General features: G+C 43.3%; 1 protein-coding gene across 1 annotated transcript in view; it reads left to right on the forward strand.

Annotated features, from left to right (window-relative positions):
* HYDIN (HYDIN axonemal central pair apparatus protein) overlaps positions 1-14,457 on the forward strand; it is a 355,254-nt gene that overhangs the window by 23,348 nt on the left and 317,449 nt on the right. The window contains exon 5 of the mRNA XM_062176574.1: positions 5,396-5,595. Coding sequence (XP_062032558.1) covers positions 5,396-5,595 — 200 coding nt within the window. The remainder of the gene's footprint in view (positions 1-5,395; positions 5,596-14,457) is intronic.

Consider the following 14,457-nt stretch of genomic DNA (forward strand, 5'->3'; position numbering starts at 1 on the left):
CTGTTTGCCATTCCTTCATCAAGCTGAGGCCTGGAGCAGAGGCAGGAAGAGGAAGTGAGGGCTTAGCCACACCGGCCTTGGCCTTGATCACACAGAGAGTCGTTTATTGCAGTAGGAGACGTTATTTTCCTTTGCCTGGGATTTTAAAGGCAAAATTATTGCTGTATTTGCTTTCTATCACAGGACTAATGTAAAATAGAGATTCATTCTTTTCACTTCTCAGAAGGATGAATCTGTAATTTTCATCTTCTGCTGGTCTTTTAAAGTTTGGAGGATGGGCATATTGGAAGGAAGGCTAACAACAACAACAAATGGTTGGGAAATTTCATCTGGAGAGCATTGTTGTGTGGGAGACCATTTGAGGATATAAAGTAATTCCTGGCTACGTCTGTAATAGTAGAGGGATGTAGTTCAGAATAAATAGATTGGCTTTGAATGGTGACCTGACTGCTCTGAATATTAGTACTGAAGGGAGTACATCAACTGAAGTAATTGCTTGGCTTGCAGGCTGACAGAGCCTTCAAACATCTGAATTAATTTTAAGTCAGTAGAGCAATATATAATAGCATATTACATAATCTAATATAGTCAGACTAAATGCATAACTTCAGAGATTGGAATACATTTTTAAAAGAGTTGTTTAAAGAGCTTTCTTCATATTCCTAAATGGATATGTGAATTGGCTTTGAAAAAACATATAATTCTGATCAAATTTCAACCCCCCCCCCCCCATTTGGGAACTTGAAAAGATTTGAGAACATCCTTAACAGTATTCTAGTTATCTTCCTAAACTGTTTTCCATTGTCTTAAATTTCTTGTAGAACAAAGCAGTGGGTATATGGATATAGGACAGAATAAGGCACAACACCTCAGGATCTCCTCCCATCCTAGATTCAGCAGCATTTTCATTCTTTCTCTCAAATCTTCAGTTAATAGTAAGTCTTCAGATGCGTCAGCTGCTTTCCAGTTTACAATCCCTAGCAAAGCCTTTGCTAACTGGGCTTGAGCCGAGAAAAAAAAAATGAGCACAGTACTTATCTCTTCAGGATTCTGTTACAATTAGAATAGACTGTTGCCTCATTTAATTCTTTTTAAAAATTTTTAAAAAATTTTTTATTTGAAAGGCAGAGTTACAGAGAGGGAATCGGTGGGGAGAGAAATGTCTCCAATTGAAATGGTGACAATGGCTGAGGCTGGGCCAGGCCGAAGCCAGGAGCCTGGAGCTTTTTCTGGGCATCCTACATGGGTCCAGAGGCCCAAGCACTTGGGCCATTTTACACTGCTTTCCTGGGCCATAGCAGAGAGCAGCAGTGGAGCAGCCCGGTTCTGGAGCAGAGGGCATCACAGGCAGAGGCTCAACTTGCTATCGCTCAGTGCTGCCCCTACCTTGTTAAGTTCTGTGCAGTTTTCTACCATCAACTGTCTTTGTGCAGTTTGTACTTAGATATGGATAGTATCACTTTTGAACCTGATATTATCATTTAGAAACCAGACTCAACTGCAGAGCTAGGAGTCCCACAATCCAGTTTCAATACAATTTCATAAATACTGTCCATTAATTTTTACTGCTCACTCTTACTATAGGACTTTTTTTTTTTTAAGATTTATTTATTTATTTGAAAGAGCTACAAAGAAGCAGAGGCAGAGAGAGAGAGAGAAAGATCTTCCATCTGCTGGTCCACCCTCAAGATGGCTGCAACAGCTAAAGCTGATCCAATCCGAAGCCAGGAGCCAGGAGCTTCCTCCTGGTTTTGCACATGCACACGGGTACAGGGCCCAAGGACCTGGGCCATCCTCTACTGCCTTCCCAGGCCACAGCAGAGAGCTGAGACTTGAACCGGCACCCACATGGGATGCTGGTGCTGCAGGCGGCAGTTCCACCTGCTACGCCACAGCGCCGGCCCCACTGTAGGACTTTAATGTTTGCAATTCCCCTAGCCAGGAACACTGTGTCCCTAGATCTCTCCTTGACAGTTCCTTTCATTGTTTCAATTTCCGTCCACAGATCACCTCAGGGAGGACTGTTTAGTTTTGATCAAAATAAAACTTTCCCACATGATCACATTACCATATTTTACTTTCTTAAAATATATAAAATATAAAATATATGCCACTTTGTGAAATTACTTAGTTCTGTTATTTTATAATCATCAGTATTATTATTTCCCTAACAACAAGAGTATGCACATGTTGAATTTTATTCTATGTGCCTTATGCAATTCACTGCATTTAATTCAATAGTTTAGTAATAATAGGTAGCATTTATTGAGTGCTTCCTACCTGCCAGGCACTAGGCTAAGCACTCTATTGCACCAGTCCACGTGGTATCATCATCTCTTGGCTAGGCTATTGCAATGGCTTCCTAACAGGCCTCCCTTTTCCCATTGTAGTCCCTTACTAGTCTCTGGCTCTTATAGCAGCTGATGCTTTTCCTGAAACACTAATCAGGTTACATCCTGGTCAGCTCTCAGCATCGTGAATGCTTTCAGCCATCCTCTGGTCCTGCCAAGGGCTAGCAACATGCTGAGTGGTGAGACCGTACGTCTTACCTCTTGGCTGTACGTCTCACCACCCTCCTTGCTCCCCTCTGGCCATAGCTCCGAAGACTGCCTCTCTGGGAGAACTGTCCGCACACAAATCTTCATTTCTCTCTCACTCGGGTCCCACTGAAAGGTTGCCTTCTCATAGAAGCCCTTCCACCCAATGTAGGAAAGCTCTCAGGTCACTCTGTGTCCCCAGCTCTGCTTTTTCTTGCTCACCACTACCCAACGTTGTCTTATTGTCCTTCATGAGCGATGCTTACTGACTTCTAGGCCCTGTTGTAGGAACTGAGGATACAAAAGTCGGTAAAGTGGACAAAGTCCGTACCCACAGAGCTCTTGAGGGGAGACAGACACCACATGCAATAAGTAGCTAGGATTCATAACATGTTACATGGCATTAGGGCAAACCAAAGCAGGAGGAAAGGCTGGGGAGCCATGCAGTGGGAGAGGGAGAATTAAGCTTAAAGTGGGGCAGCCAGGAGAGGTCTCAGTGAGAGTAGATAATTGCATCAAGTCCTGAAGAGATGAAGGGGCGAGTGCTGTGAGGAACCAGAGGGGAGTGAGTTTGGGGCAGAGGAAACCTCCTGTGCATGGGCTCTGCAGGGGGAATCTGTAGCTGCAGAGATGAACAAGAGGGAGAGGAGGAGACTGGCAGGGGAGAGGACAGGGAACCAGCCACGGAGCCCTCCCGTGCACGCCAGCTCTCAGAGCTGGGCGATTCTGAGTAGAGAGTGGCCCAAGCTGGGTTACTTTTTGACTGAATGTCCTGGCCTTTATTTGGGAAATGGGCTTCAGGGAGAACAAGTGTTGAAATTGAGAATCTCTTTATCCCAGGGATAAAGTTGGAGTAGCCAGGACAGGGTGACACAGTAAGAGATGGCAAGAAGTGACCACAGTCTAGATATGTTTTGAAAGTAAGTCTTAAAAAGATTTGCCAAGAAATTGAGAGAAGAGGCAGTCAATGATGTGAAAATCTATGGTTTTTGATCTAGGCTACTGGAATGGTGAAGCTGCCAGTACTGAGGTCAGGGTTGGGTTGAAGGGAAAGTAAGGGTAGGACCTTGGCTGGCTTGGTGGAGCCTTTGTGGGTGCTAGGAAAAGGACCCCTTCTGGGCTGATGCAGTCAGGGACAGCAGAGTGGGTGGAATTGTATCCCTCATCCCTGCGCCTTGGCAGGGCTTCTGTATGTGTAGCTGAAGGCACTGATATTCTTCAGGGGCTTTGTTTGTGGGAGGGTAAGTTACCATCCAGTGAGGGGCCAGCTAGGTGGAGTTCAGAGGGACACAGAACAAACTGCAATGTCGAGGCCAGGTCCTGAGCCTTCCTGGCTATTTTACCTTTGTATTTATTTATATGTGTATATGCACTGCATTTTACATTATGTATCCTTTATCTTCCCTTTGACTCCTGCATCCTCATGTAAGCTGAGAGAAACCCATGACCATGGTCGCTTCCCACTCAGTAGTAATTCTAGACCTAGCAGGGTACCTGGCACCTGGCCATGTAATACCTGTGATTGGATGAATGAATTCACTGGAGAGGCCCTTGCTTCTTACCTGTTCTGTGGTTTCGTGAGCTCGAGTGCAGAGACCGGTCTGTAGGTCAGTCTGAGATAGACGTTCTCATTCCTGCTCTACACCCAAAGCCTGAAGAGAGCCCTTTTTTTTTTTTTTTAAATCTCCACCACTTAATACCACTTACTATATAGTTACTGAAAGGAAATTTGAGTTAAAAGTGATTTTACAGTGATTAAGATAGCCTTGCAGCTAAAACACACGCCAAATGATGGGAAAGCATAAAATGGAGAAAAACCAGATAGCTTCCAGATCCCTTTCATGGTTACTTCTGAGCTTCTGGCCTGTTTTTGAGGGCACTGTTAACGTGCTCCTCATATGTTTAGTTGTGTTTGTCGCTGAGAGCTCACTTTGCAACGTTGCGGGCGAGAGTTCTATTTCTGTATTAAGAAACAACATAGGGACTTCGTTCTGTTTCGTTTATACTGCAGACAGGGGAAGACAGATGCCTAGGACCTCGAAATTTTGTTTGGAGTTGTCAGTAATGGCTTTGTACCAGAGGTAGAGTTTAAACTGGGCTGTGTATCCACTATCGATTGCTGCATAATGAAAGACTATCCCAAAACTCAGTGACTTAAATAATAAGCATTTATTACTGCTCTGGAAGCCATGGTACAGCCGGGTGGCTCCTGTGCTCTAGACTGGGCTCATTCACGTGTCGAGTAGGCAGCGAGGCTCATCTTGGCTGGGCTTTCTCACATATGTGGGATCAGCTGCTGTAGGGTGGTCTAGCATGGCCCTGGGTGGGCCATCTGTGCTCTCCTCCTGCAATCAGCTGGACCAGGCTTGTTCACGTGGCAGCTGTGAGTTTCCAAGAGCAAGACTGGAACTGACGAAGCTTCTCGAGGCTTCCCCTTAAAACTGCCAGCTTCCATGGATCAAAGTGAGGGGAGGAGACACAGACGCCACGCTTGATGGAGGAGCTTCAGGGTCGCGTTGCGGAGAGTGTGGGCATCAAAAGAACCTTCACTGGCATCATGAGTCTGACATGGGTGGGAACAGGGACGTGAATGAATGGTGTGAATCTCCTTTGATCTAAGGACAACTGTTCCTTGACCATGCCCTAATATCTGGGAGCTATGTGAGCCATAAAATTCTCTGCTGGCTTGTAGGTTTGGACTGTTTGTCTCAGAGAATCTCATGGAAAGTACATCTGTAATTGTCATTCTTGTAGAAATATGGTAGATCATTTGGCACAGTGCCTGACTGTTTGTCCTGCACAGTCATCTTGCCCATGCTGGTTTTTCCACACCTAATGATGGTGCACTTCCCTTGCAGGATTATGCCCATATGTTGACGTGCATCACTGACAGAGAAAAGTTTATTGTGCCCATCAAAGCAAGAGGCGCGCGAGCCATCCTCGACTTTCCTGACAAGCTGAATTTTTCCACTTGCCCTGTCAAATACAGCACTCAGAAGATTCTGCTGGTACAAAACATTGGCAACAAGGATGCTGTGTTTCACATCAAAACCCGAAGGTATGTGTTCCTTTGCCCCTTTGTCCCCTAGCATTGGATTGATTATTGCTAAATCTATTGAGCACAAGTAATTTGCTAGAATTGCATTCCGGATGGAGCTGCTTGTTACAGTTCTCAGCTGCACAAGCTCAGAGCCCTCCGAGATGTGGGATAGTCTTCCTCTTCTTCCTAAGAGGAAAACAAAACTTGAGGTTTAATGTACTGTATGCATTTTTGACTAAATACTGTCACCTGTTTGGTTTTTAGAAATGCTGGATGAAAATCCTTCTTTCAGTATAGGGAATGGTCCATTGGAGTTTACAAATAACCATAATTATATTTTGACTGAGGATGTTTATAACTGGTTGGTTAGTTTTATATTGCCATTGTGACAGATTAGGACAACCTTAGTGCCTTAAAACAGCACAAGCTTATTATTTTACATTTCATCTTGTCACCAGTCTCACCGAGCTGAAATCAAAGTGTCAGCAGAGCTGGATTCCTTTCGGATGACCTGGGGGAGAATCCATTTATTTGCCTTTTTCTAGCTTCTCTAGGCCGTCTACATTCCTTGGGTCATGACCCTCAGTTTTCTTGTCTGAAAAATGGGGGAAAGTATAATAGCCACTCCCTAGGGTTATTGTGAGAGAAAAGAAATGAATAAACATAAAGTACTGGCATACAGAAAGTGTTACCGTGAGGTGTCTGTTCTCTAATTTTGTCTTCTATGAGCTAATACCAATGTAGTAGGCAGAACAGTGGCTCTCAAAATATGTCCATGTCCCAGTTCCCAGAACCTGCATCCATGTTATGTTACCTGGCAAAGGGGGATTAAGGTTGCAGTTGGGATGAAATGAAGGGATTACCCTGGATTCTGTGGGTGGGCCTGATGTAATCACAAGAGTTACTGCAAATAGATGGAAGTGGAAGAGTTGAGAAGAATGAGATGTTGCTGCATCTGAAGATGAGAAAATAGATGGCTTGAGAGGTTGTGTCACCTCCTGCAGAGCACAGAGCTGGTAGGCAAAGGAGTAGGGGCTTCATGTGAATATTTATGGAGTGGCTACAGTGTAGGCACCATGGGACAATAGAAAGCATGATGGACAATCCTTGCTCTCAAGAAGTTCTCTGGGGCCAATGCTGTGGTGTAGTGGGTAAAGCCACACCTGCGGTGCCAGCATCCCATATGGGTCGAGTCCTGGCTGCTCCACTTCCCATGCAGATCTCTGCTATGGCCTGGGAAAGCAGTAGAACATGGCCCAAGTCCTTGCCCTGCACCCACGTGGAAGACCCAGAGGAAGCTCTTGTCTCCTGGCTTTGAATTGGCTCAGCTCCAGCTGAAGGGGCCAGTTGGGGAGTGAACCAGAGGATGGAAGACCCTCCATCCCCCCCCTTCTCTTTCTCTGCCTGTCCTTCTCTCTGTGTGTAACTCTGACTTTCAAGTAAATAAATAAATCTTTAAAAAAAAGTTCTCTGAGGAGATAGGAAGGAATAATTTGTTATGGAACATGCATGAGATTCATGGCTGATCCGCCAGTGGGGCCTTAGCAACCAACCAGCTTGTAAGAAAGGAAGCAGGGAGTCAAATTCTTTTCTATCACTTTTAGAAAATAACATGTGCCTTGGTCTGGGTTGTCAGCTCATTTTCAGAAGGGCTATAACTGTGGAATCCTCTGCTAATTTAAGGACATATCTCTCCAGGAATGATTAGTGTTTGCTTCTGCCTGGTTCCCCAAGGTCAGACCTCCCTAGAATATTCTCTCAGTAATGTCTTGGCTCAGATGTTCCTGGGATGGCATTATATATTCACACCACAATGCTGTATCGGATACTAAATCCAAGGTTACATATTTCCTAGAGAAACTTTTTTCATGTTGCCAATGAGATAATGTTCTGGTAGCCCTTCAAGCTCCCTTGGTTTATATGGTATTCGGTTCAGTCCCCCAACTTGATCATCCCAAGGCCTCATCTCCTGACTCAGAAGAAAAGCTTTTTTTTTTCTTTTCAACTTTTATTTAATAAATAAAAGCATTAACAAAGAGCTTTTCCCCTCATAACCTCCCTCCCACCTACAACCATCCCATCTCCCACTCCTTCTCCCATCCCATTCTTCATCATGATTCATTTTCAATTATCTTTATATACAGAAGATCAACTTAGTATATACTAAGTATATTTCAACAGACTGCACCCACAAAGACACACAAAGTATAGAGCACTGTTTGAGTAGTAGTTTCACCATTAATTCTCATAGTATAACACACTAAAGGCAGAGGTCTTACATGGGGGGCAGGTGCACAGTGACTCCCGTTGTTGATTTAACAATTGACACTCTTATTTATAACATCAGTAATCACCCAAGGCTCTTGTCATGAGCTGCCAAGGCCATTAAAGCCTCCTGAGTTCACCAACTCCAGTCTTATTTAGACAAGGCCGTATTCAAAGTGGAAGTTCTCTCCTCCCTTTAGAGAAAGGCACTGCCTTCTTTGATGGCCCGTTCTTTCTGCTGGGATCTCACAGAGATCTTTCATTTAGGGTTTTGGTTTGTTTGTTTATTTTTTTGTTTTTTGTTTGTTTGTTTGTTTTTTGCCACAGCGTCTTGGCTTTCCATTGCTGAAATACTCTCAGGGGCTTTTCAGCCAGATTTGAATGCCTTAAGGGCTGATTCTGAGGCCACAGTGCTGTTCAGGGCTTTTGCCATTCTATGAATCTGTTGTGTATCCCACTTCCCGTGTAGTATCATTCTCTCCTTTTTAATTCTATCAATTATTTGCAGACACTGGTCTTATTTATGTGATCCCTTTGACACTTAATCCCATCTTTTTTGATCAATTATGATATTAAACTGATCACTTTAACAGGTAAGATGGCATTGGTACATGCCACCTTGATGGGATTGAATTGGAATCCCCTGCTACTTTTCCAGTTCTACCATTAGGGGTAAGTCCAAGTGAGCATGTGCTGAAATGTATGGCTCCTCCTTCTCTTATTCCCACTCTTATATTTAACAGGGATCACTGGCCGGCGCTGCGGCTCACTAGGCTAATCCTCCGCCTGCAGAGCCGGCACACCGGGTTCTAGTCCCGGTTGGGGCACCGGATTCTGTCCCGGTTGCCCCTCTTCTAGTCCAGCTCTCTGCTGTTCCCCGGGAGTGCAGTGGAGGATGGCCCAGGTGCTTGGGCCCTGCACCTGCATGGGAGACCAGGAGAAGCACCTGGCTCCTGGCTTCGGATCAGTGTGGTGCGCCGGCCACGGTGCGCCGGCCGCAGCGCGCCTGCTGCAGTGGCCATTGGAGGGTGAACCAACAGCAAAGGAAGACCTTTCTCTCTCTTTCTCTCACTGTCCACTCTGCCTGTCAGAAAAAAAAAAGGGGGGGGGGATCACTAAGAAAAGCTTTTAAAAACCCAGGCTTTTAGGTCCTTGAGAACCCAGGAAGACCTATTATTAACTCAGTGACTTAATTCTGTGGGCTTCGTTTCCTCCTTGTTTTAGAGTCCCGTGAGTCTTCCTTACTTTTGTTCATGCTCAGCTACACATTTATATAATGCATTCTTACGAGGTATTTTCTGGTGGAATATTTTTCAGGCTATCTAGTCATCCATATTCTCTGTAGCAGGGATGCTGTATTTTAGGTTGTGGGCACATCCCTTCAGACAGAAATTGAATTTATTCTTCCACATATTGTGGGAATATAACAATATTCATGTGTGGTATATTTTATATGTGGTATAATATTTATGTCTGGTATAATTTTCTCCTGACTGAAAAAGTACCTTTAATATTACTTATTGCACAAGTCTGCTATAAATACTCTTTTTGTCTGTTTAAAGAATGTTTATATTTTTCCTTCATTTAAAAAAATTCATTTCATTTATTTGAAAGGCTAAATGACAGGGAGAGACAGAGACGGAGACAGGAAGTTCTTCCATCTGCAGGTTCATTCCCCAAATGACTGCAACAGCTAGGGCTGGGCCAGGCCAAAGCCAAGAGCCCAAACTCCATCTGGGAATTCCACATGGGCACAGGCATGCAAGCACTCAGGCCATCTTCCACTGCTTTCCCAGGCACATTACCAGGGAGCTGGTCAGAAGTGGAGTGGCAGGGACTCAAGCTGGCATTCCTTTATGGGATGCTGGCATCACAAGCAATGGCTTAACCGGCTGTGCTACAATACCGGCCTTCTTTGATTTTCGCAAGAAATTTTTCTCTACAGTGTAGAATTCTGAGCCATTAATTATACACATATTTTTCTAGCACTTGAAAGATGTCACTCAGTTGTCTTTGGCTTACATTTTTCTAATGAGAAGTCTAATGTAATTCTCACCTCTGTTTTTCTCTATGTAATTATATCTTTTTCTTGGGCTGATTTCAAGATTTTTGTCTTCATATTTGGGTTTTAGTAGTTTGAATATGTTGTGTCTTAGTGCAGGTTTTGCTTGTTTTGTCTTTTGCTTTGGTTGGCTTTTGTTTTAATACTACTCAAGAGTCTGTGGGGGCCAGCTCCATGGCTCACTTGATTAATCCTCTGCCTGCAGCAACGGCATCCCATATGGATACGGGATTCTAGTCCCAGTTGCTCCTCTTCCAGTCCAGCTCTCTGCTGTGGCCCGGGAAGACGGTGGAGGATGGCCTAAGTGCTTGGGCCTCTGCACCCACATGGGAGACCAGGAGGAAGCACCTAGCTCCTGGATTCAGATCGGCGTAGCTCTGGCTCTAGCGGCCATTTTGGGGGGAAACCAACGGAAGAAAGACCTTTCTCTCTGTCTCTCTCTCTCACTGTCTAACTATCTGTCAAATAAAAAAAAAAAAAAAAAAAAAGAGGCTGTGAGCTTTCTGAATCTTTAATTATTTTTGGAAAATCGAGGCCATTATTTCTTCAAATGTCTCTTCTGCTCCATCTTCTCTCACATCATCTGCTTCCTGTAGGAAAGCTCTGTGTACTGCAGTTGAAACAGTCTGCACAGGTCAAGTCTCCTCCGGGGAAGGGCATTATCTGTCTTTAGGGCTTCAGGCTACTTGCCCTGTTACCCTCAGTCGCCTGATGGGTTCAAGAAAAGTTGTGAACTTGTTGTTTATCTATTTTTTTCTTTTTATCCCAGCTTTCTGCCTCCTAGGTAGAAGAAAGACTGTCTCAACCACTTTAAATACATCATCCATCAAAGGCACAGGCCTCATTCTTGAGGAGATCCATGTCCCCTGACATCACTCATAAGTGCTTATACAGCCTTTGTCATCTCTTGATGAGCTTCACATGTTTTGACTGAGGATGAAGGGAGCAGATTTTTCTGCTCCACTATGATATATAAAAAATATTTTTTCTATTTTTTTAAAGATTTATTTATTTGAAAGAGTTACAGAGAGAGAGAAGGAGAGGCAGAGAGAGAGAGAGAGAGAGATCTTCTATCTGCTGGTACATTCCCCAGTTGCCACAATGACCAGAGCTGCGCCTATCTGAAGTCAGGAGCCAGGAGCTTCCTCTGGGTCTTCTCACTTGGGTGCAGGGGCCCAAGCACTTGGGCCATCTTCCACTGCTTTCCCAGGCCATAGCAGAGAGCTGGATCAGAAGTAGAGCAGCCGGGACTCGAACCAGCACCCATAGGGGATGCCGGCACTGCAGGTGGTGGCTTTACCTGCCGTGCCACAGCACCAGTTCCCTCCCCACCCCCTTTTTTCAACTGAAAAAATCTTCCATTAACTATAGGTAATACATAATAAAACTTCCTGTTACATTGGTGATTTTTTTCCTATGGAGAATCCACAGAAGGTAGAAAAACAAGTGCAAGCAACATATCTTTTCTACTTTTTGTCTGAATCTTTAAAATTAAGCTACATAAATGACAAATTCTTATATATTAGATTCATGTAAATGCAAAATCACTTCAAATATTTAAAATAGTGTAAAATTATATGAAAAGATCTAAAATATTTCTTTCTTAAAAAAGATTTATTTATTTGAGAGGCAGAATTACAGAAAGAGAGAAGGAGAGACAGAGATAGAAGTCTTCCATCTGCTGGTTCACTTCCCAAGTGGTTGCAACGGCCAGAGCTGGGTGGATCCAAAGCTAGGAGCTAGGAGCTTCTTTCAGGTCTCCCACATGGGTGCAGAGGCCCAAGCACTTGGGCCATCTTCCACTGCTTTCCCAGGCACATTATCAGGGAGCTGAATCAGAAGAGGAGCGCCAGCCCCCAATCTAAGTTATATCTATCTATAAAACTATGTGACTCATCATATTTTTCTACTATAGAAGAATTCTGATGCTAAATGGGGAACCAACTTATGAACTACCAAGGAATCATAAAGCCATGAGAGACTGGTCCAACATTCCCATTTTACAGATGAAAGAAATAAGTCTGAGAAAGGCAATGACTTGTTTAAGATCTCCCAGTAAGTTAAAATTAAAACCTGGATTAGAATGAGCCTGGGCGAATTCTGGGTCTGTTTGTCCTCAGATCCGTTTGTCACCTCATCCTTGGTCTGCTCAGTGTCACTGTGGGGCTGTGTTAGTGTTCCTAGTCTCCTGGGTCGGCTGGATTCCATCTGACTCTGACCACTTGGGGGCACCAGAAGGAGACTGGAAGATAGGAACAAGCCAAGGTAGTTCTTCTCTTCCCTTGTGGCCTCCTGCAGGGTCTCCAGCTGTGGCTGACTCTCCTCTGTGGCTCTAGCTATTCTCAGTTGAGCCTCCCATGGTTCCAACTTCTGCCAGCTAAGGCGCCAGCTAAGGCTCGTCCCCAGAATCTGATAACATGTCTTCTTTTGCTTCCTGCTGAGGGCTGGAAATGGCTTACTGCTGTTACTAATCCTTGAGCTAAATCCCCATCTTAAATTCAGTCTCTCATCCTTCCCATTTTCGGAGGAACCAAGTCTCTCAAATTCCCTGTTTGCGAGTAGTTTGGTTTTTCTGGTTAGACTATGAAAAAGTAGTCTTATGCTCTTTGCACAAAATGCATGCTTTCCAACCACATCGTCAGTCATGAGAGTTGCCTCACATCCTTCCAGTCAATCTCTTTTTGAATTAGCCACAGCTGGCTTCAGATGTTTGCAACTGAGAACCCTGATGGCCACAATGGGGAAAGGACATAGCTGAGTATGTGGTCTTACTATGTTGAATCAGAATCTCTGGGGAGACCTTCTGATAAGTATCCCCTCCAGAAACTGCACAGGACACTCTGTTGCTCCCATAGTGTTCTTCGGTTGATGTGACTGTTGTTGTTGTTGTTGTTGTTTTATAGGCAGAGTTAGGCAGAGAGAGAGAGAGAGAGAAAGGTCATCCTTCCGTTGGTTTACTCCCCAAATGGCAGCCACGGCCGGCACACTGCGCCGATCCAAAGCCAGGAGCCAGGTGCTTCCTCCTGGTCTCCCATGCAGGTGCAGGGCCCAAGGACTTGGGCCATCCTCCACTGCCTTCCCAGGCCACAGCAGAGAGCTGGCCTGGAAGAGGGGCATCCAGGACAGAATCTGGTGCCCCGACTGGGACTAGAACCCCGGGGTGCTGGCGCTGCAGGTGGATTATTAGCCTAGTGAGCCACGGCGCCAGCCTGATGTGACTGTTAATAGACATGGTAGGCTGGTGAATATAGTTGGAAAATTTGGATTCAGAAGCCCAGGCTCTGCTTTTGGTCCTGCCATGTTTTGTGTTAATATAGCTAGAAACAATATCTTCAAAGGAAATTGTTTTCAAAAAATCATCTTTTCACTATTGAAGTTATTTAATAGTTAAGTTCATAAAATAGGTTCATATAAATTATAAAAAGCAGGAGGAAGAGTATATCATTATGTTCTTAGAATTGTATCTACAGGTCACATTGAAACTGCTAAAAGCTAAAATAAGTTAAAATAATTTTTTTAAAAATTAAGCTTTATTTACACATCTGTTGCCTCCATTCGAATGTGAATATCTGAAATGCAAAGATTGTATCTTTTCATTTGTATGTTTTCAGCATCTAGCAAAGTGTCTAGAATAAATAAGTACTCTAAATGTTTATAGGATTCTTAGCCAACAATATATCACAAAAGCAAAGCTATGACTATAAACCTCTGCAATAATTTAAAATTTTAAAAATGCTCCAAGTACTATAAAATATGCATAATGTTTTACACTAATAAAAGGAGCTGCAATGTGTTATACAAATATACAAAGAACGTAAACAGTTACTATTCAACTTTATTACAGATTTGATCTAAAACTCTAGAAGGCATCAGAATGACTGTAATTATTAAACAAGGATTATTTTTGTGAGGTGAAATAAAGAAGATTAAGAAATAATTTCCAAAATCTAAAATCTCAAGTTAGTGATTAGTTAAAAAATAGAGTATCTGAAGAAAAAAATACCAATATTTGATATTTAATAAGACCAATATTTAGTCTTCTGATAAAATATTAAAGCATTTTGATGGGACATTTTTAGTTCTTAAGAATAACTTATAATTGATCAAATAAAACTCAAAATCTTTTACATAGTTGGTCTTCACAAAATCAAATTCCTTTCATAGGCAAGTTAATGTGGATGTGGTATCAAAACCAAACAATGTGATGGACAGAGCTAGTCTTATACTCTTGATGAATAATATCTTTTAGTTCTTTGTTAGAGAATTTTCTGATACTTGATGTTTTCTAGTCCGTTCAGCCCACTTTTACTAAAATGAAGCATAAAATCAAATTGTGGACAATGTTTAGGTAATAGAACATAACACACTCTACCCAATTAACATCTGATTTATTGAGAAGGGTTGGGTAGCTGCAATAGCAGTGGCATTCCCAGATGATTTTTCTAACTACTGAAGTGATCTCAACCCAGCAATGAGCACAAAGATGAAGTACCCATTACCGCTCTGTGAAATTTCGATTCCTGCAGGTCCTGGAGATAGATGCTAGTGTTGCT

Source organism: Lepus europaeus, chromosome 19 (genome assembly GCF_033115175.1).
Source record: "Lepus europaeus isolate LE1 chromosome 19, mLepTim1.pri, whole genome shotgun sequence".
NCBI lineage: Eukaryota > Metazoa > Chordata > Mammalia > Lagomorpha > Leporidae > Lepus > Lepus europaeus.